The following is a 20,650-nucleotide window of genomic DNA, read 5'->3' on the forward strand; positions in this document are numbered from 1 at the left end:
CATTTCTTCTTGGCTTCTCTGCCACGGTCTTCTCCTCATGTTGACTCCTACCCTCGTGATCTAGATGAAAAAAATCCGCACAAACAGCTACTGCTGAGCTGGTTGCCTCCACATCTGTAATGGAAATATTGGCAACTCATCAACAAGCTTTAAGGAATAGCTAACAAATCCTTTCCAGATGGAGACCTTTTCCCCTGGGCACAGTTGCTCCCATTTCTATCTGCTGCCTCTGTGCAGAAGCTGGATAAACACCTTGGCAGTGAGGACTAAATTCCACTAATATATTCACCTAAGTCAACTCTGCTCACCTTAATCAGGGCCCTTTATTTTTCTAGTTCCTCAAAGAGAATCATCAAAATATCTTTGTATTGATAATAATTTCTAACCTTCCATTTTATTCTAATATCAACTCTAGCTAATAAGCTTAGCATTAGGCAGAAAAACTAGACTAACAGATGAATCTCTTAAATAATAATGATCATTAACTCATTAGAGAGTCATTTATTCACTTGCTATGTTAATATAATAACAACTCTGCAAGTTTTTCTTTGTTTCTAGGATATTTATGGCTTATCCAACAAGAACTGAAATTTAAATTTGATATATAACAACTGGTTTTCTTTTTAATACCACCTGAAATATTTGGTTTAGATCGAGAGGTAATGTACCTGAAGCTGTTAGGATAATCATAAATTCAGAGGACAATTTAAGGTTATTGAAAACTAACTGCAGGCTTCCCTGATGGCGCAGAGGTTAAGAATCCGCCTGCCAATGCAGGGGACACGGGTTCGAGCCCTGGGCCAGGAAGATCTCACATGCGGTGGAGCAACTAAGCCCGAGCGCCACAACTACTGAGCCCACACGCCACAACTACTGAAACCCACACGCCTAGAGCCCGTGCTCTGCAACAAGAGAAGCCACCACAATGAGAAGCCCGCGCAACGCAACGAAGAGTAGCCCCTGCTCGCTGCAACTAGAGAAAGCTTGCATGCAGCAACGAAGACCCAACACAGCCAAAAATAAATAAATAAAAATGTATTTAAAAAAAAAAGAAAACTAACTGCAATATCAAGACTTAAAAGAGGTTTTTAATACCATGTGTGATATTGTGATATAATAAGAAATATATATTTGGTCTTCATCCCCAGTTCCTGGTACAGAACTCCTAAAGCCTTGGAATTTCCTAAGTGATGGGCTGAGAGGAGCATCTGTTGTTATTCTTTATAAGCCCCTTTCAACCGCACTTGAGTTTAAGCTAATAAGGTGACTCTTGGAGGAGAGGGGCTGGTTGTCAGAGGAACCAACCATGTGATTAGAGGGTTGGGAGTTTCAGACCCATCCCCAACCTCCGGGGAGAAGAGAGGGGCTGGGGATTGAGTTACTCACCAATGGGCGGTGATTTAATCAATCATGCCTACATAATGGACCCTTCATAAAAACCCTAAACAAAGGGGTTCAGAGAGCTTCCAGGCTGATGAACACACTGGGGTGCTGGGAGGGTGGTACACCCTGAGAGGGCGTGGAATCTCTGTGCCCCTTTCCACATACCTTGCCCTCTGCATCTCTTCCACTTGGCTATTCCTGAGTTTTATTCGTTATAATAAGCCAGTAATAGTAAGTCATGTGTTTCCCTGAGTTCTGTGAGCCATTACAGCAAATTATCAAACCCGAGGAGAGGATCCTGGGAACAAATCAGAGTCAGGGGAACCCCTGATTTGTAGCCAAGTTGGACAGAAGTGGTGGGTAACCTCAGGACCCACTACTTACAATTGGTGTCTGAAGTGGGGAGCAGTCATGTGAAGCTGAGCCCTTAATTTGTGGGGTCAGCACCACCTCCAGATACTTAGTGTCACAATTTCATAATGTGAGGAGGAAACCCACACATTTGGTGTGGGAAGTTTCTGTATGTAGAGAAACAATGTTTTCCTTTTAATGTGTCACGTTAGTTCTTATTTGGATGGATGACAAGAATAAGTACAAAAGACGCTCGCAGTAAAAATTTTAGGCTTTAAAGCTCTTCCTTTGAAAATTTTGAAAGACTTAGAGGAAATCTACCCAGTTTCCATGTGGACTAAAATGTTTTCATTCCACTTGGCTAAAGTCAGAGGGGATTGTAAGCCTGCAGAGTTAGGGCCAGACTGAATAGCATGGTCCACCCCTCTTTGTACAGAGGAAGAGGCTGGAGCAGGGAGAGATTAAGTGATTTGCCCAGGATCACACAGCTGGGAGGTGAAAACCAGGACAAAATGCTGGCCTCTTAGCATTAATCCATCACACCACATGGGCTTCACACGATGCCAGTTCAGAACGTCTTTCCGGATTTGGCATCTGACTGATTTCCACACATGGGCCACAGCAGAGAACCCTCACAATATGGAAACCATATACCATCCAGCTCCTTTCTTCAGACCTAACCAGCCAGCTGAGGCTGATTAAGGCAGTGAGGGAAGATTAAGTTAAAAATGTTATTACATAAAGATTCAGCTCCTACCTTCTCTTCAATGTCTTTCCCCTCCTTTCCACCCACTCCCTTCCTACTCCTCCACCTCCACTACCAAGACCCCCCAAACTCCATTAGTCTCGGTTTATTGGATTTAGCAGGATGAAAGTTTGGTTCAATCCCAAGAGAATGGCCAAGAGGCTCCAAGGGGCTGGGGTTTTTCAAACTTGATGCTGAGACAACAGGTTCACTGGGTATTCTATTGGACCTACCCAGCCGAGACATCTCAGTCACAACTTCTTCAGCACAAGAATTGGGGACACACACGCCCACGCTGTAGTCAGCTCCATCCTGGGAACACAATGCCACAATGTTCTTTAATGTCATTTTTCATAGAATATACGCACGATTGTTCCTAAGTAAGGCTGCTGCTGTACTACCCATAATCCAGCAGACTGGGAGAAGGAAAAAAGAAGTTATTGAAAGAAGAAAAGTTTGCTGACTTCTTTGGAGATGGCTTTTCCATTACAGAGTATTTCAAGTCAACTTACAGAACATCAGATGCACCCATATTTAAATAAAAATATGCTCCAAGGGTTAACGTAGCTGCTTATTTAGAAAGCAGCCTCGGGGCTTCCCTGGCGGTCCAGTGGTCAAGACTCTGTGCTCCCAAAGCAGGGGGCACGGGTTCGATCCCTGGTTGGGGATCTAAGATCTCTCATGCCCCACGGTGCCGCCAAAAAATTTTTTAAATTAAAAGAAAAAAAAAAAAAGCAGCCTCTAGTGTGGGGTAGTCTGCCCCAGTGCATCTCTCTCCTATATTACAGGTCATTAAGAGTTAACAACTCGTACAGTTTTCAACAAATTTGCCAAGTTGTCATTTCTTTGTAGCAGGACACAATGTACCAAGTAAAGATTTTATTAATAAATCAAGCCAATAATTAGAATGCCGGTCCCAATAAAGCAAAGATCAAATTATAAATAAAAATCGCTGGGATGCTTCTTCTAAGAGTATAACTTACATGATTGTGTAGGTTTCACCTTTTGCTCTGATATCAAAATCATTAGTCTGCTTGGAAAATAGGATATGAACCCTCAAGCAATCATTGTCAAATTCTCAGCGTGACAAATGGAGCTGGGTGATAACCTCCCTATCTCCATTGGTTAACAATTGTAAGACCATTTTATAGCATTAACATCAAAGAGCTTGGTTTTCTTATCGTTATTTTATACAACTGTTATTAGCCAACCAGTAATGTATTTTCTCTTAGTGTTGTGTGCCAGGCATAAAGTATATCTTTGTATTTAATAGGAGGCTGTGCTGTTCCTAGCTTTTTCCCCCCCAGAAGTAAAAGAATTAACATGCTTTGAAGATAGTCAGCCCTGTGACCTCAGTCAACCTATTTAGTGATGTATTTGTAAAAGTTCCAACCCATCTGCTAGGATAACCTCAGATTCACATCTCAGAGCTCTGTTTCTGGGAAAGGATTATGGGTAATGGGAAGTCCATTTCCTTTGGTATTCCAAACACTGATGGTGAGTCAGGAGTTAATGCTCAGGAATATTGGCTGGAACTTGACCTTGGATTTTCCACAAAGGTCATCCAGAGGTCTTGTCCCATGCAATGTGGTAGGAGGAACATCTGAAGACCTGTTTGGTTGGTGGACAACTACCTCCTATAATGTCCCATACTCAGGACATGCAAGCAAGTTTCCACCGACTGTTTAAAATTTAATTTTAACTTTTTGCAAAACATCTTAATAGTTTGTTTTTTTTCAATGAAGATAAGCAACCAGTGGAGTTGTATCAGGTTTCATATCATGAGTCCAATGTTCACCAGTCTTTTAAGAGTGTGCGTGTAGATCCCACGCTCACATGCAGGATGTGAAGCTTGCAGTACTGCCCTTGGAAACGCCCCGATGGAGCGTGGGTGGAGAGACACTCACTGGAAGATCCCAGCCTGTCCACATTTCCATTAAAAATATTGCTTCCCAGCTTCCCGAAAGAGTCATACACTGAATTTCAAAGCAAAAGAAGTGGGCAAATTTAGCTTCCTTGTGTCACTTTCAAATGAATTTATCAGCATTCAGCTCCACCTTCTAAACCTCTAACATTTAAACGATCGAAAAAAGAAGAGACGTATTCAGATGGCACTCTTGAGCCTGCATTCTGCACCCACAGCCCATCTCTTCACTGCGGAGAACAATGACGTACGTCCTCACACATGACCTGTTGCTGAAAAAGATGAAGAGTTTGAAATATTTAAAAAAATAAATGTTTTGTGGGAGTAAAAAAGATGTAACTAAAATTTGGTACCTTTTCTTTCTCCTCCATACAGCCAGGAGAAAATACTCATGTCTTAAAATTGTTTTATCCAATTTTGTAGGACCTTATTTTGGAGAGAGGTTTTTGTTTGTTTGTTTTTTAATCTTGGGAGTAAAAGCGTGGAGTAATCAAGTTCCACAGTTAATGCCTCTCTAGCCCTGGTCCTGGAAATCTCTTATTTTGTTTGTTTGTGCTCGTATATGTCCTCTTCCCCTTCATTTTAAATAATTCATTTCCTTTCTTCTTTCTTCATCTCTCCCTTTCTCTTTCCTTTCCCCCAATTCCCTCCACCCCCATGTTTGATATATATCATCTCATTTGTAGGTGTTCTTATTTTGTGTAAGTGTATTTGTGATTTGTATGAATGGCCTTGTGCTTCAGATCTCCTGTTTCCACATATGTAACTCGGAGCGACATTTGTACTATTTATGGTGTTACTGTGCTCACCTAGTCCAGAGCTTCTGATTTCTGTATAATAATTCATCATCATCTTAGACTTAGCTATTCCCCTCTACGGACACGTAGATGGCCTCCAACACACAAAAACACACAGGGACAAACTCCTCACACGTGTCCCTGTATAAACCTACGTGAGGCTTTAGCTCAGATATACACACCTGTGAGTGGGCTTGCTGGATCAGAAGGTATACAAATACTGTGTGCAAATCCCACCGGATTGTGTTCCAGAGTGACTGCCCCAATCTACATCCCCAGGGACGTTGATTCCTATCTCTTCTTTGCGTTGCCCAGCTTTCCCATCTTTGGTGGTTAATGGATATAAAATGATATCCAGTTGTTTGGATTTTTGTCTATCAAATTACAAATAAGTCAGGATATTTTTGTTTAAAATAGCTAAGCCATTTAAATTTTCTCTTCTGTAAAGTACCTGTTTGTATCCTTTGCCCATTTCTTAATGAATTTTCTTTTTTTGATTTGCAAGAGCTCCATATTATTCTATATATTGGTCCTAGTCTACCTGAGTTATCGAAAATACTTACTCTCAGTCAGTTATCTGTCAGTTCTTTATCTATGGTTTCCTTATTGGATAGAAATCTGTTCTTTTGAGCCTGTAATTTTTGTTCTAGTCTTGAACAATCTTTGTTCTAGTCAAGACTGACTACATAATTTGCAGGGCTAATACAGAATGAAAATGAAGGGCCTCTTGTTTAAAAATTAATTAAGCATTTCAAGATGGTGACACCAAATCACGCTAAAGGAAGCATGGGGTCCTTTTATGTATGGGGCGCAGTGTGACTGCAAAGGTCACATGCCTACGAAGCCAGTCTGATTCTAATACCAGAACCATATGGTTTTTATTATTACGGATTTGAGGTATATTAAGTATTCAGCCTTTAGTCATCGTTTCAAAGTTGAGCCAGTTAATATTTGTGGACTGTTAATCATTCATACAAATTTCAGAAAATTTGTATCCAGAAAATTTCAGAAAATTCATATTCAGAAAATTTTTAGAAATTGCAGAAAATCTCAGAAAAAGTGTATTGAGTTCCTCAAAACATCCAACTAGAATACTGATTGAAATTGCTTCAAATTTATAGATTATATGGGGGAAATTGACATCATTGTTGTATCAAGTTATCATTGGATGTCATGCAATTTACTAAAATCTTCTTTTGTGTCCTTATTTATAACTTTATATTTTTCCTTGATAATCTTAAGACAGATTACATAAACAATTCCTAGGTAGTGTAGAGTTGACTATTTTCCTCAGTGTTTTATTTTCAATTATATTTTCCAACTGACTGTTGCTGGTGTGGAAAAATGCTATCGATTTTTGTAATTTGTTCTGGTATCTGGAGAATTTGCTGAACTTTCTTAATAGTTCTACCTTCTTATTTCTTTCTTTCTAATCTTTAGACCACTATTTTTTTTTTTCCTTTTCTAGTTTTGGAATCAAAGTTATAGTCAAATTTATAAAGTGAGTTTATTTTCTGGAACACCTGTAATTATAACTTTGCCAAGGGTTAGTGATGGTGGAGGGAAGGGGCTGCCTACGTCTATAAAGCAGTAACAAGAGGGATGTGGTGATGGACAGTTATGGTCTTGATTGTGGTATGAGTTACACAAATCTACACATGTGCTAAAATGACATAGAACTATACACACACACACACGTACCAATGTTAGTTTCTGAGGCATAGGGAGATCAAGTCACTCGCCCAGGGTCACAACATTGTTAAATGATAGAACAAGTAAGAAAACCGAAGCACAGAGATGATATGTAATATATACAGCAATACAAATCTACCTCTTTTTAATTGCTAGCAAGAATCAGAGCTGAGTATTCAAAGCAGCTAATAAGGATCAGAGCTGTGTGTTCAAACCCATTTTAATCTGAACCCATAACTTCTTGCCCTCTAAAATATACAAAAAGACCCTGTTTTTGTTTGTCAGTTTGGTATGTCGGTTCTTATATATAGCTAAAGATAATGATCTTCCTTAGAGTGAGTGGGGAGAAAACCCCAAATACAGCTGGGCAAATTATACAGCTCCTCTTGCATTTCTGTCTCTGTCTTTACTAATAATTGGGTTCCCAAGGTGTAATGTAGAAATCAGGTTGAAGGAACTGTAGTTTGCTTACATGAGTGCTTTTTAAGAAAGTAATAGGTTATTTTGAAAACCTCCTGGCCATAATTGGGCAAATGGTCCTTGCTGAGCTGCCCAGGGTAAACTGGCTTTCACCAGGAACCCTCTCCTCTTCTGGCAAGTTCTGCTGCTCTGGCCACTTGGGCTCATCCAGTGGGTGCCTGTTATCACTGGACTCTTTTTTATGCTTCTAAGTATTCCACGTTATTGCTGTGATGAGCGAAACTTACTCTCCCCTTTTCCCTCCCGTGAATGTGACCCTCCTTGGCTCTGACCACACCCAGAACCTTAGAGCTGGTATCCACAGGGACTTGTAGCCAGCGATCATCTTTTAAGCTAAACTGCCTGAGTCGCAAGATTGACCACATCCCTCCTCTCCTTACAATGTTTCCAAGGCACCATGAACAAAGTTAAAACGTAACTCTTAAGGGAGAGGTCATATTTACTGTATTAATAACTCAGATAAAGAATTGTATTCTGATCATATTAAAAATCCTTACAAATCAGTAATTTTTATTTTTATTTTTTTCATTATTTTTTTGCATTTATATTGGAGTATGGTTGATTTACAAATCAGTAATTTTGGGGGACTTCTCTAGCGGTCCAGTGTTTACGACTTGGCACTTTCACTGCTGTGGGCCCAGGTTCGATCTCTGGTCGGGGAACTAAGATTCCACAAACTGTGCGGCGTGGCCAAAAGAAAAAAAAACCAAAAACAAATACAAGTCAGTAATTTTTAAAAAGTCAAAGAAACTGATTTAAAATCTGCTAAGGATATGAACAGGCAACTCTTGGAGAAGGAAATCCAAGTGACCAATCAATATGAGAAAGTTGTTCAGTCTCACCAATAAACCACAATTAGACACCAATTTTTTCTAGCCATCTGATTGGTAAAAATTTAGAAGGTTGATAAAATTGAATGTTGGTAAGAATATGAAGAAATAGTTCTCTCAATCTGGCCTCCTGGGAGCTAATCTCCTTCCTAATAGCAACTAAATTTTCTTTTGGAAAACTGCCACTTTCCAACTACACGGAGTCTTGAAAAAAACTCAGGGTGCTGTGTCCTCTCATTACGGAAGCTGATGGGATCCCTGGAGGCAGCTCCTGCCCTGCCCTCCTGCTCCCTGTGACATGAGGTCCCAGGACTAGTGTGGAGTGAGTCAAGGCCTGAAGAGAAGCTTGGGCTTCATTCATCCACAGGTGGTTTCCTCAGAGGCTGTAGAATGTGCAGCACTGTGGAGGCTGTTTGGACCTCACTGGTCCAGTGACCGGTTTCAAGCCTAGCAGGCCTTACTCTCCCTTCTGTGAGCTGCCCATCGTCTGCCAATAAACTCCCCTTTTTGCTGAAGGTTGTCAGGGTTGATGTCTGTGGTTTAACCGAAGGCTCCTTTCTAACCGTATCCCCAGTGGCCCAGCAATTCAACATCTCAGAATCTGCTCCAGGAAAACACATATGAGCACAGAATTGCCAGATGCTTGTGGCATTAATGCTTGTAAAAGCAGAAAAATGGACAAACTGTTAGGTTGAACCACATGAAAGATCCATTTTATGGGACAAAAACAGTTTAATGTCAGTAGTTTCAAATCGTTCAGCAGGAAAAAGTTAAATGAGTTACAGTACTTTCATATGCAACAACTAAAATGAGATAGATCTATATTTGCTGCTGTGGGAAATGCTCCAAGACACTATAACATGGAAAAAAAAAGATTAAGAGCAATAGATATATTTTTCAATTTTACAAAACAAAACAATATCTTTCTGGTAGATATAGATGAACAAAAATGCAAGGAGAAAGTTCTGGAAAGTTCTAGAAGGATACACACCTATTGCTAAACAGCTGTTATCCAGGAAGGGGACTAAGAATTGAATGAGTGAACAAAAAAGACTTGAGCTTTGTCTGTATTGTTTCCATTCTTTTACCATGAGAATAGAATCACGTATTTAACAAATATAGTGTATAAACAATAAAATATGAACAGAATTTTAAAATCAATATTTTTAAAAATTCTTCAAAGGTATTCCATCCTCTAGAGTAGGAGTTGGCAAACTATGGTCCTGCTATTTTTGTAAGTAGTTTTATTGGAATACAGCCATCTCATTTGTTTACATATTGTCAATGCTGCTTTATTAATACAGGCAAGGTTGAGTAGTTGCAACAGAGGCTGTACGGACCACAAAACTGAAAATATTTACTATCTGGTTCTTTAGAGGAAACCTTTGCAGATCTCTTATCTAGAGAGGGGATTTTCAATCCTGGGCAGACATTAGAATCACCTGGGGCAATTTTTTAAAAATACTAACGCCCAGCCTCCACCCTCGCAAAGAATGACTTAATTGGTCAGGGGTGAGGCTTGGGCATTAACTGTTTTTCAAATGTTCCCAGGAGATGCTATGTGCCGCTAGCCTTGACTGCTGTGCTCTTTCAGATTAATTCCAGACTCCAAGCTCGGGTTAAAAGGCCTTTCGTGACCAGACCTGCCTGTAGTTTCATCGTCCCACACCCACGCCCATTTCCTCTGCTCCATTATACAGAATGCACCAGGCCCGCACTTGTCTGTCTTTCTGCCTGGAATGTCCCTCCTTCCTGTCTGCCTGGCAAATGCTGAATCATCCTTTGAGTCTGGGCTGAAAGATGGTCTGCCCAGGAAGCAGCCCAGACTCTAGCTTAGTGTATCAGACTAGAAGGCCTGTAGCTGTTGGCCTGTCTCCCCTGTGAGGGAGGGGCTGTGTCTTCATCAGTGGATATTTCAGAGGAGGAGGTCAATAAACATTTGCTGAGTTAATTGAATTAACTTTTGAAAAAAATAAGTGCAAATGCCCCAAGTCCAGCTCCACAAATGTATTATAAGGTCCTCTCTGTGTCAAAAACAAAACTGGATGTATTTATTATAAATAGACTGCATGATTTCCAAATTCCCTTCTCCATCACTGAGTATTCCAAACTTGATAGCCTAAAGTTTAAGGATCTGGAACTATAAGAGCTTGTCTTGACCCTTGGATAAATCCCTGAAGGACAAATGTAGAGAGATACCTAATTCTTCACTTGAGAAGATTAAACTCTAGTTCTCTTTCCAATTGGTGTTTTGCTTTGTAAATGGATTGGATTTATGGTTTTCTAGCTGAGGTTATTTTGTATGCTGTGCAGATTTTCAATTGCATTTGTTTCCTTTCTGGTTATGAACTCGAATGGACAGGTTGTTCTTTTCCTGCCTTATCCTTAATTAGTTTCTGTCAAGAACCTGAGATGCCAGGCCATGGGCCCTATCCAAATCTAAATACATTGTGATGGTCACAGGAGGGAAGGATAGAATAAACTAATGATTAAACCCACCTGTTACTTCAAACTGCATGGCAGTTGTTCCAAGTTTTCATTTCCAAAAGATTAAAAACAATTTGTTTCAATTCTGCTGAGCTAATTAGCAGACACATTTTCTTTCTTGGCAACGATATGCGGATATTAAAATGCAGAATTGATTAATTTCTGGGTTTAAATGAAGGAAAGAGAGACCTTGGTCAATGGTCTTAAATTTTAAAATATGGATGCACTTACATCAGGAAGGTGAAGTCCAGAAGCTTCTAGAATGCTGAGCCACAAACAAATCCTGAAAGCAGCGATCATCTTCAGCATTTACAGCAAATATTTATTAAGCACCTACCAGATGGCTGTGTTACACTGCAGATTTTTTAAAACTAGAATTGAATAGTCCTTGCCCTGCATTGGATACACATTAAACGCTGAGCATCAGTTGTCAGTGATCTCCTTGTGGATGAAAGATCTGAATGTGCTGTCGATTTGATATCCAAGTTCCTGAAGCAGGCTCTTTACAAACACCTCTTGGCAGTCCCCCTTGCCTCTGACCAACTATTAATCTTGGACTTCAAGAACGAGAATAGTATGTGTATTAGTTTCCTGTGACTGCTATTACAAATTACTGCAAACTTGGTGGCACAGAAATTTACTCTCTCACAGTTTTGGAGGCCAGAAGTCCAAAATCAGTATCACTGAGTCAAAATCAAGGTGTCAGCAGGGCTGTGCTCCTTCTGGAGGCCTCAGGGGAAAGTCCATCCTTTGCCTCTTCCAGCTTCTGGTGGCTGCCAGCATCCCTTGGCTTGTGGCCACCTCACTCCGATCCCTGCCTCTGTGGTCACATCACCTTCTCCTCTGTGTGTCAAATCTCCCTCCACCTCTGCCTCCATCTTCTAAGGAAACATGTGATTGCATTTAGGGCCCATGTGGGTAAGCCAGGATAAACGCCTCATCTCAACATCTTTAACTTAAACATATCTGCATAGCTCTTGTTTCCATATACAGTAATATTCACAGGTCCCAGGGATTAGAACGAGATATCTTTGGGGATCCATGTTTCAGCCTACCACAACATGGATATTTGAAATCCAGCTAACCCAGAAATTTCAGTGAAGCCCCTTGTGTCACCCTTTCTCTATTCTGAGATTTCCTTGGTTTCAGCATCTTTTCTGCCCCTAGCTCCAGCACCAGTGGAGAGGCTGGGCTTGAGTAAAATGCCCTCTAGACTGACAGCCAGATGGGAAAAGAGGCAACATTCTGAGAATGCAAATCATGTAGATGGTCAGTCCTCCACTGATGACCAGAGAACAAAGGCAGGGCTGGGGCCAGTGATTGGCTCCCCCAGTGAGTGCCACCTATGGATTACCTCCTATGCCAGGAGTGTAAACACAGGCCTTGGCTTCCAGGGGAGAGGATGAGACACACAGATAGGAGACATGAAATAATCACCTCAAGAGATAAACGATGAAACCAAGGGAGTAAGTGATCAGAGTAGGAAGTTCGGCAACCCAGCCATCAGGGTGGGCTGAGGGATGAGGACCAGGGAGAAGGGACTTGAAGGGTTAAGAAAGTTTCGTAGCAAAAGTAGCTGCTTGGGGAAGATTTCAAGGCTGTGAGGAGATTAGAGAAAACAGGAAATGAAAAACCCTGCAGGCTGCTTGGGAACCAGAAGCCTCCCTCCACCCGCCTCCTTCTTTCCCCCGAGGAACAAAGTACAGGAAAATGCAGACATCATGTGAAACCATCAGGGCCTCGATATGCTAAGCAAAGTTTTAATTCCATATAAACAGATTCCCTCTGAAAGCCCTCCGCTGTAGACAGTGCTACAAATGGGTCTGCTTGGACTTGATGAAATGACCATGGGTGGGCCTGGTATATCTCAAGGAAAATGAATTCCAGGACCTACCTGAGACTGCTTGTTTTGCTTTTTCATTTTTGTCTCAGATAATAAACACATGCTTTTTTCTTCTGGATGGTGGTTTTGAGAGGCCATAGCTCCCTGTATTTGTTTCCTAGGGCTGTCTTAACAAATTTCCACCAACTGGGTGGCTTGAAACAACAGAAATTTTTTGTCCCACAGTTCTGGAGACTAGAAGTCTGAAATCAAGGGGTCAGCGGGGTTGGTTCCTTCTGGAGGCTCTGGAGGAGAACCTGCCCACTCCTCTCTCCTCGCTCCTGGTGGTTGCCGGCTGTCCTTGGCGTTCCTTGGCTTCTAGACACATCACTTCAATCTCTGCCTCAGTCGTTACGCGTCAATTCTCCCTGTGTGTCTCCGTGTCTCTGTGTGTAGTTCCCTCATAAGGACACCAGTCACTGGGTTAGGACTCTTCCAAATCCAGCATGACCTCATCTTAACTTGATTACATCTATAAAGAGCCTATTTCCAAATAGGATCACAAATCCACGGTACCAGGGGTTCGGGATTCAACATATCTTTTTGGAGGACACAGTTCAACCCGCAACACCCTCAGAGTGGGGATTCTAATCCAAGCCAAGGACACTACTAACTAGCTTGTGAGGGTCGTTGGCGAAGCTACGAGCCTAGAGAGAAGCAGCTGCCCAGTGCTCGGGGAAGGTCTGACAAGTTCATGGAGAGATAGGACCCCAGGAGGGTGGAAAATGGAGAACACAGTGGGCCATGGAAAGACCTGAAGAAATAACCGATCGGATGCCTGATGGGACCAAAGACACACAACATGGCTTCAGAGCCCCCTTTCAATAGTTTTTCTATTGTGTGTTCTGGTCATCGCTTTTTTATTTATTTATTTATGGCTGTGTTGGGTCTTCGTTTCTGTGCGGGGGCTTTCTCTAGTTGTGGCAAGCGGGGGCCACTCTTCATCGCGGTGCGTGGGCCTCTCACTATCGCGGCCTCTCTTGTTGCGGAGCACAGGCTCCAGACGTGCAGGCTCAGTAATTGTGGCTCACGGGCTTAGTTGCTCCGCGGCATGTGGGATCTTCCCAGACCAGGGCTCGAACCCGTGTCCCCTTCATTAGCAGGCAGATTCTCAACCACTGCACCACCAGGGAAGCCCCTGCTTTTTAAATTATATACATTTATACCAACTGCCAACATAGAAGGCCATAAACCCTTCTTAGTTTCCAGGTGCCCTTCCTCCAGAGAAAAGATGGAACAAGACAAGATATTCAGACAAGAGACGTGAAATCATTATTCTAGAACACATATGATAAAGCCAAAGGCAGTAAGTTCCCAGATTAGAATGACTGAAAAGGATATATGGATATATAGATATACTCCACATATATTTAATAAGGATCACATATTTACTAAATAAATTCACCATTTTAGACTAGAGTCCAATATTAAAAACATAGCAAGGAAAACAAGTAGGTGTCAGGAGTGCAGAACCAAAAGTGGTGATAGAACAAAAGGGTAGGAAAAACTGTAAGAAACGGGGTCACCGGGATGTGTGGCCACACTAATCAAAGTGAGCTTCCTGCAAGTCTGTATGAGTTTCCTATGGCTGCTGTAAAAAAATGTAACTTTGATTGCTGTAACTCTGTGGCTTAAAACAACATACATGATTTATCGTATTGTTCAAGAGGTTAGAAATCCAAAGTGGGCTTTTACAGGGTGTATGGGCTGAACTGTGTTCCCCACACCCACCTCCCCCCATCCCAATATTCATATGTTGAAGCCCTAACCCCCAGTACCTCAGAGTGTGACTACATTTGGAGATAGGGCTTTTAAAAGGAGGTGATTAGGTTAATATTTATTTATTTATTTATTTATTTATTTATTTATTTTTATTTTTATTTATTTGTTTATTTATTTTGGCTGCACCGGGTCTTAGTTGCAGCATGCAGGATATTTTTAGTTGCGACATGTGGGCTTCTTAGTTGTGGCATGCGGACTCCTTAGTTGTGGCATGCGGACTCTTAGCTGCGGCATGCATGTGGGATCTAGTTCCCCAACCAGGGATTGAACCCAGGCCCCCTGCATTGGGAGCTTGGAGTCTTACCCAGTGGACCACCAGGGAAAAGGGGTCCCAAAAAGGGGTTTTTAGGTTAAAACGAGGCTTTTAGGGTGGCCCCTGATCCAATCTGACTGGCGTCTGTATAAAAGGATATTCAGACACACAGAGAGACACCAGGGAGAAGGCGGTCATTGGTCATCTGCAAGCCAAGGAGAGAGGTCACAGAGGAAACCAACCCTACCAGCATCTTGATCTTGAACTTCCAGCCTCCAGCACTGTGAGAAAATAAATTTCCCTTGGTTAAGCCCCTCAGTCTGTGGTACTTTGTTACAGCAGCCCTAGCAAACTAATACAGGGGGGTGGGTATTGTGTCTACTTTTGGAATCTTGTCTGATGTATGTTTTCACCAGTAATTACCAGTAAAACTGACATCCCTATTTTCAGCTAACCATCACAATGATCAGAATCAGGTAAGAAGCTTCCTTAAAATTCAGATTCTTAAGTCCAGCTCCTAGGGACTTCCCTGGTGGCGCAGTGCTTAAGAATCCGCCTGCCAATGCAGCGGACACGGGTTCGAGCCCTGGTCCGGGAAGATCCCACATGCCACGGAGCAACTAAGTCCGTGTGCCACAACTACTGAGCCCACGTGCCACAACTACTGAAGCCCACATGCCTAGAGCCTGTGCTCTGCAACAAGAGAAGCCACTGCAATGAGAAGCCCACACACCACAACGAAGAGTAGCCCCCATTCGCCGCAATTAGAGAAAGCCCGTGCGTGGCAATGAAGACCCAACGAAGCCAAAAAAAAAAAAGTCCAGCTCCTAGAGGTTTTGCTAGCAGTGGGGTGGGGCTGGGCAGTGAAGATAAATGTTTAATAATCTGCTCTCTCCCCAAAATGAGGGGGAAAAAAAAAAATATATATATACACACACACACACACACACACACACACACACACACACACACACATACACCATAAATTATACTGATATAAAGGCTATATAGCATAGTGTATTACTTTGCTCAGGCTACCATTACAAAATACCACAGACTGGGTGGCTTAAACAACAGAAATATATTTCCTCACAGTCATGGAGGCTAAAAGTCCAAGATCAAGGTGTTGGCAGGGTTGGTTTCTACTGAGGCCTCTCTCCTTGGCTTGTAGATGGCCACCTTCTCTGCACCTTCACTTGGCCTTCCCTTTGGGTGTGTCTGTGTCCTAATCTCCTCTTCTTATAAAAGCACCAGTCATATTAGATTAGGGCCCATCCCAATGACCTCATTTCACATTAATTATCTCCTTAAAGACCCTGTCTCCAAGTACAGTCGCATTCTGAAGTACTGGGGTTAAGTCCTCAACATATGAATTTGGGAGGAACACAATTCAGCCCATACCATGCACAGATTACAAATAATAATTAAATCAATAATATTCCTTGTTATAAATTCCATATATAGCCAACTGATTCTCACAGAATTCGTTCACTAATTTTTGCCAGACTCTCATATCTGTAGCCAACCTATGATTTTACCTACGACACCAGTGAGTGTCATCCCCACATAAATGTTGGGTCATATTTTTGTCCACCTTAATGAGTAATATGGATATGAAGCCAGAAAGATATATGTCAGAACTTCACTCATTTGTCCATGATGTGAGCAATGTTTTTGCTGAATAACAGTTTTTGGGTGCTATTTATAATGCAAAGGCTGTAGACGTAACACACATTTAAGTTTTATTTTAATTTGTAACATTTTCTCCATCAACTTCTGAAGCCTAGACAGTCAACAAAACGTCAAGCCCTGACCTACAGTGATTGCTGACTTGTGTGGTGAATATACTTCTACCACAGCTGACTTCAAGCTCCCAGCCTGACATCCCTGAACTTGAGCTTAAAGGATGATGTGCAATAGCACAGCAATACATTTCCACCACACAGACTCAGTTCAGGAGTACAGATGATGGTCAAGTGCGTACAACAGTTAGGAAGTGGTGAATGTGGGGTATTCATTCCTTTTGCTCTTAACATAATTTACTCAATTGTTAATTTATGTGATTCAACCATTAAAAGTCACTGTGTTGGACAACCAGACTGAACATTTAACCCCGGCTGGAGCAGATTGGTGGGTGCAGGAATTAGAACATTTTTTAAGCTGCTGTAGATTTTCAGACTTTGAGAAACACAGCCTCTCCACTTCATAGGTGAGGAAACTTGTTCAGCAAAGTGACATGGCTTGGGTAGGGCCAACCACACAGCTGACTATCGGCCTAAACAGGATGAGAGCCCAGGCATCAGGACTGCCAGCCCAACACAATGTCTGTGGGTCAACACCTTGTCTCTAAAATGTGATTTGTTTACAAGAAATGTACAATGAGGAAAGGAACAGGTGGGAAGGTACAGGCGATCAGGTACAGAGAGAAAGGGCAGGAGAGAGAAGGATCCCCATCAGGAAAGGGCATCCCTGAATTAGAAACAGATGAGTTTTAAGAAGGAAGTTAATACCACAGTGGTCAAGGAGAAAGAAAATTGAGAGAAAAAAATGATTCACCAGGAGGGAGGATGCCAGAGATTTTTTTTTGAGTGTTTTCATAGTCTTTTATTAATCATTCATTTATATATATGTGTGATTGATGTGGTATATATACACCTAATACACACTCTGAGTTCCAGGCACCTTGCTAGGTTTTGAGTTAGCAAAGGAAAACAAGATAGACAATCTCTCTCTACGAAAGAGACATAGCACCTCTCTCTCTCTCTCTGTCTCTATAAATATGTTTCTGTATAAATATATATATATATCTATATTATATATATATATACATACACACATATACACACAGTTATCTCTATATGTTTTCCAAAAAAGGTATTATATTATACATATTGTTTTGTATCCTGATGTTTTTCCTTAATAATATACTAAGATTATCTTCCATACCATTAAATATTTTTCAAAGGCATTATTTTTAGTTCATGATATTTTATTTTCTAGATGCTCAATAGTTTTTAATCTAATTTTTCTCTTCTTGAAAATGTAAGTTGTATCTACTTGGTTACAGAGATCTTTTAGGCTGCAATTTTTATATGTGATAAGGGATTCAATGTAGATTTCTGTGGATTATGGAGCGTAAAAACAAAATCAGAAGCAGAGGGGCCAGAACACTGGCCTGAGGACTTCAGAAATGAAAGAAGGGATAAAATCAGACAGGGACCCAAGAGGGTGGCAAAATTAAAGCATACAGATACTGTTTGATGGATTCTGTTCCCATTAAGATGGTGGGCGTGAAAGTGAATGGAGAAGGATGGTGGGAAGGAAGCACGGCAACTTCATTTTGGAGCTGTATTACTGTACTCTTCCTTCTCATAAGCTCCATGCTGTTTAATCCATCCTCCCACTGCCAGACTGAGTGTCTGTCTCAGGCTCTAATATCAGGCTCTCTCCTGCTCCTGAGCAGCAATGATGCCGATTCCCTTGTGCAAAAACATGTCAGCCTGAAGTTCAAGAACACTTTCTCTCCGCTTTATTCCTCAGACCCCACCCATATTCAGAGGTTCTCCTATTGTCATCTCTGTGCTTTGGATTGGGGATGGAGTTTTGAAACATTATTATGCAACATTTAATATCTTAAAAAGGCATAAAGAAAAACACTAAGAAACACCTACGTTTCAGTCATCCAGCTTAAAAAAACACAACTTGACCCATCGTTTGAGATCTGATGGGTCCCCAATTACATCTGCACCCTCACCATGCCCAATGCAAGGCAACCTCTAACTGAATTTGGAGGTTATCATTCTCATGACTTTCTTTCCATTTGTACTACATACATATGTCTCCCGAAGAAGTAGAGCACCTTAATTCGCATTTTTTAAACTTTACATACTATATATATTCTTCTACAACTTTTTTTTTCTTGATGTTACTTCAGTGTATTCCCTCCATATTGATACATGTATCTCTGCTTCATTCCTTTTTTTGCTGATGACTATTTTTTTGTCTTGTTTCTCTGGTTGCTGCTTATTTAGGCAGTGATTGAAAATGCAGGCTCGGGAATCAGATGATCTGGGTTGAAATCCTATCTGCACCACTTATTTCGGCAAGATACTTTACATCTTTGTGGTTCATTTATAAAATAGAGGTGATAATAACACCCTACCCATGGTGGTGGGGTGCATTAGGACTAAGTGAGACAACTTTTGCATAGGGCTGGGGACAGTACCTGCCATGTAAAAGTACTCTCTAAATATTGACTCATTTTTTTGCATCCACATGACTGCCAGGAAAATCATGCTGAGAACAAAGGTCAGAACTACGTTCTGTGCTCAAAAATCTCAGGCAAAATGCCAAAGCAATGACGTCAAGTGTTTTTGGGGTGCGTTAGAAAGAAAATCAGTTAAAACACTAGATAGTAGTATTCATCTGTTAAATTAAGTTATTGTCATCTATCCACTTATGTACATCATTCAATTCTTTCTTGGACCATTCAACACAGGGAAATATTTTTAACTAAAAAAAAAAAAGAATTTCAACTTTCAGATGCCTACAGATGAAACATTGTTGGTACATGACTAGAGTAACTTATAAGACAAATAAATGCTTTTTTCCTTGAAAAGCATCAACAAGGCTGTGACTAATGATGACAATAGGTACCACCACCGCACCACCAGAAATCATTGCACCCTTCTGGATTTTCTTGTCCAGCTTATTTGGCCTGGGTTTGTCAGAATGTTCCCTGTCAAACATCACCAAGTGTTGTAGCAAAACATAATCAATTCCAAAGTACAACTTGAAGGTGGTTATTGAATCCATTGGATTCATATCTCCCTACTGTTTCATAAACTACCAGGACATATAATTCAGTGTAGAATGGCAATTGCTTCAAACCATTTGCCATTTTGAATTACTCAATATTAGATCAAAACTTTTGTTTTCTCTTTATAATGTACATTATGCTACTAAAGGTTTTCCAATACAAAATAAACTAGTCATGTGTACAAAACAGAAAAGGAAATTGCTATGATAGTGTTTCTGGCTTTGGAAAGAGTGAGTTTTTACATTTTTCCTTGTTAGTGGTTTACATCAGCATCAACAATGAATCATTCTCCTAGAGAGGTTATCCCACCGAAAATGAATCTGATTTCCTGCCCCTTTCCGTCAGGAAGATATCAATATATGTCCCTTTATTTGTGAAAATAATTTTGGGAAACTAACAAAAATAATTACAGCAGCCTGATGTCCACCCATATCACATGCAAAGAGATCTGGCTACCATTGAACTTCTTCCAGCTTGAGCCAATGCATTCACCAGAATACTCCTCAGAATTTACTATCCAACATATAATGGGCAAGACCTGTTTCCTGAATAATGAAGCAATTCTTTATCAAAAGCAGACTAAATGTCTAGAAAAAGAAATAAACCAAGCCATCCCCTATGACAGTGAAATGTTATCAACTTCAGAATAGTAAACAGCATCATACAGTTTACAAATAATCCTCGTCTTATTAAGAGATTGGTTCTGGCTAGATTCCTTCTGGCTAGAATACCACCCCCTCCATTGCCTTCTGCAATAAAAATTCCTCCTCCCTCCTTGATTCCTGGAGCAATTTATAAATTGAGGATCATCTTCTCTTTCCTATTTGGTTCTGGGTTTTTAATTCTCAGGAGTTTTTCTAGCCCCAGCCCAAACCTGTCTGCCCTGTGTTCACCTACCCAACGGGTTAGGAAAAACCTACTTACTTCTTTGAGCATATTCTTTGGGTTCCACTGAATTCAGATCAGAAAGGAATTCATCAGTGTCCTGCATGCACTTAAGAGAAATGTTTCTTGCAGGAAAAACAAAAGGCAATTGAAACTGAAAAGAGAGAAGACAAAATAGTAAGGTCAGGACCATCTTTGGTCAGGATCTTAACCTGTCAGGATAAAACTCCCCTCTTAGACAAAGAGCCTCATATGTATGAAACACTAGTCTATAACGTGTTGTGGGGAAATGTGACATTCTCACCCTTAACATGCAGAGACAAGCTGCGTCTCCTCCGCC

At 41.0% G+C, this 20,650-nt stretch overlaps 1 protein-coding gene across 1 annotated transcript in view; it reads right to left on the reverse strand.

Annotated features, from left to right (window-relative positions):
- LOC103008804 (O-acyltransferase like protein) overlaps positions 1-20,623 on the reverse strand; it is an 82,488-nt gene extending 61,865 nt beyond the window's left edge. The window contains 4 exon segments of the mRNA XM_057527081.1: positions 2,713-2,791; positions 4,316-4,455; positions 20,350-20,464; positions 20,615-20,623. Of these exon segments, the coding sequence (XP_057383064.1) occupies positions 2,713-2,791; positions 4,316-4,455; positions 20,350-20,464; positions 20,615-20,623 (343 nt within the window).
- Between the last annotated feature and the right edge of the window lie 27 nt (positions 20,624-20,650).

This window comes from Balaenoptera acutorostrata, chromosome 13 (genome assembly GCF_949987535.1).
Source record: "Balaenoptera acutorostrata chromosome 13, mBalAcu1.1, whole genome shotgun sequence".
NCBI lineage: Eukaryota > Metazoa > Chordata > Mammalia > Artiodactyla > Balaenopteridae > Balaenoptera > Balaenoptera acutorostrata.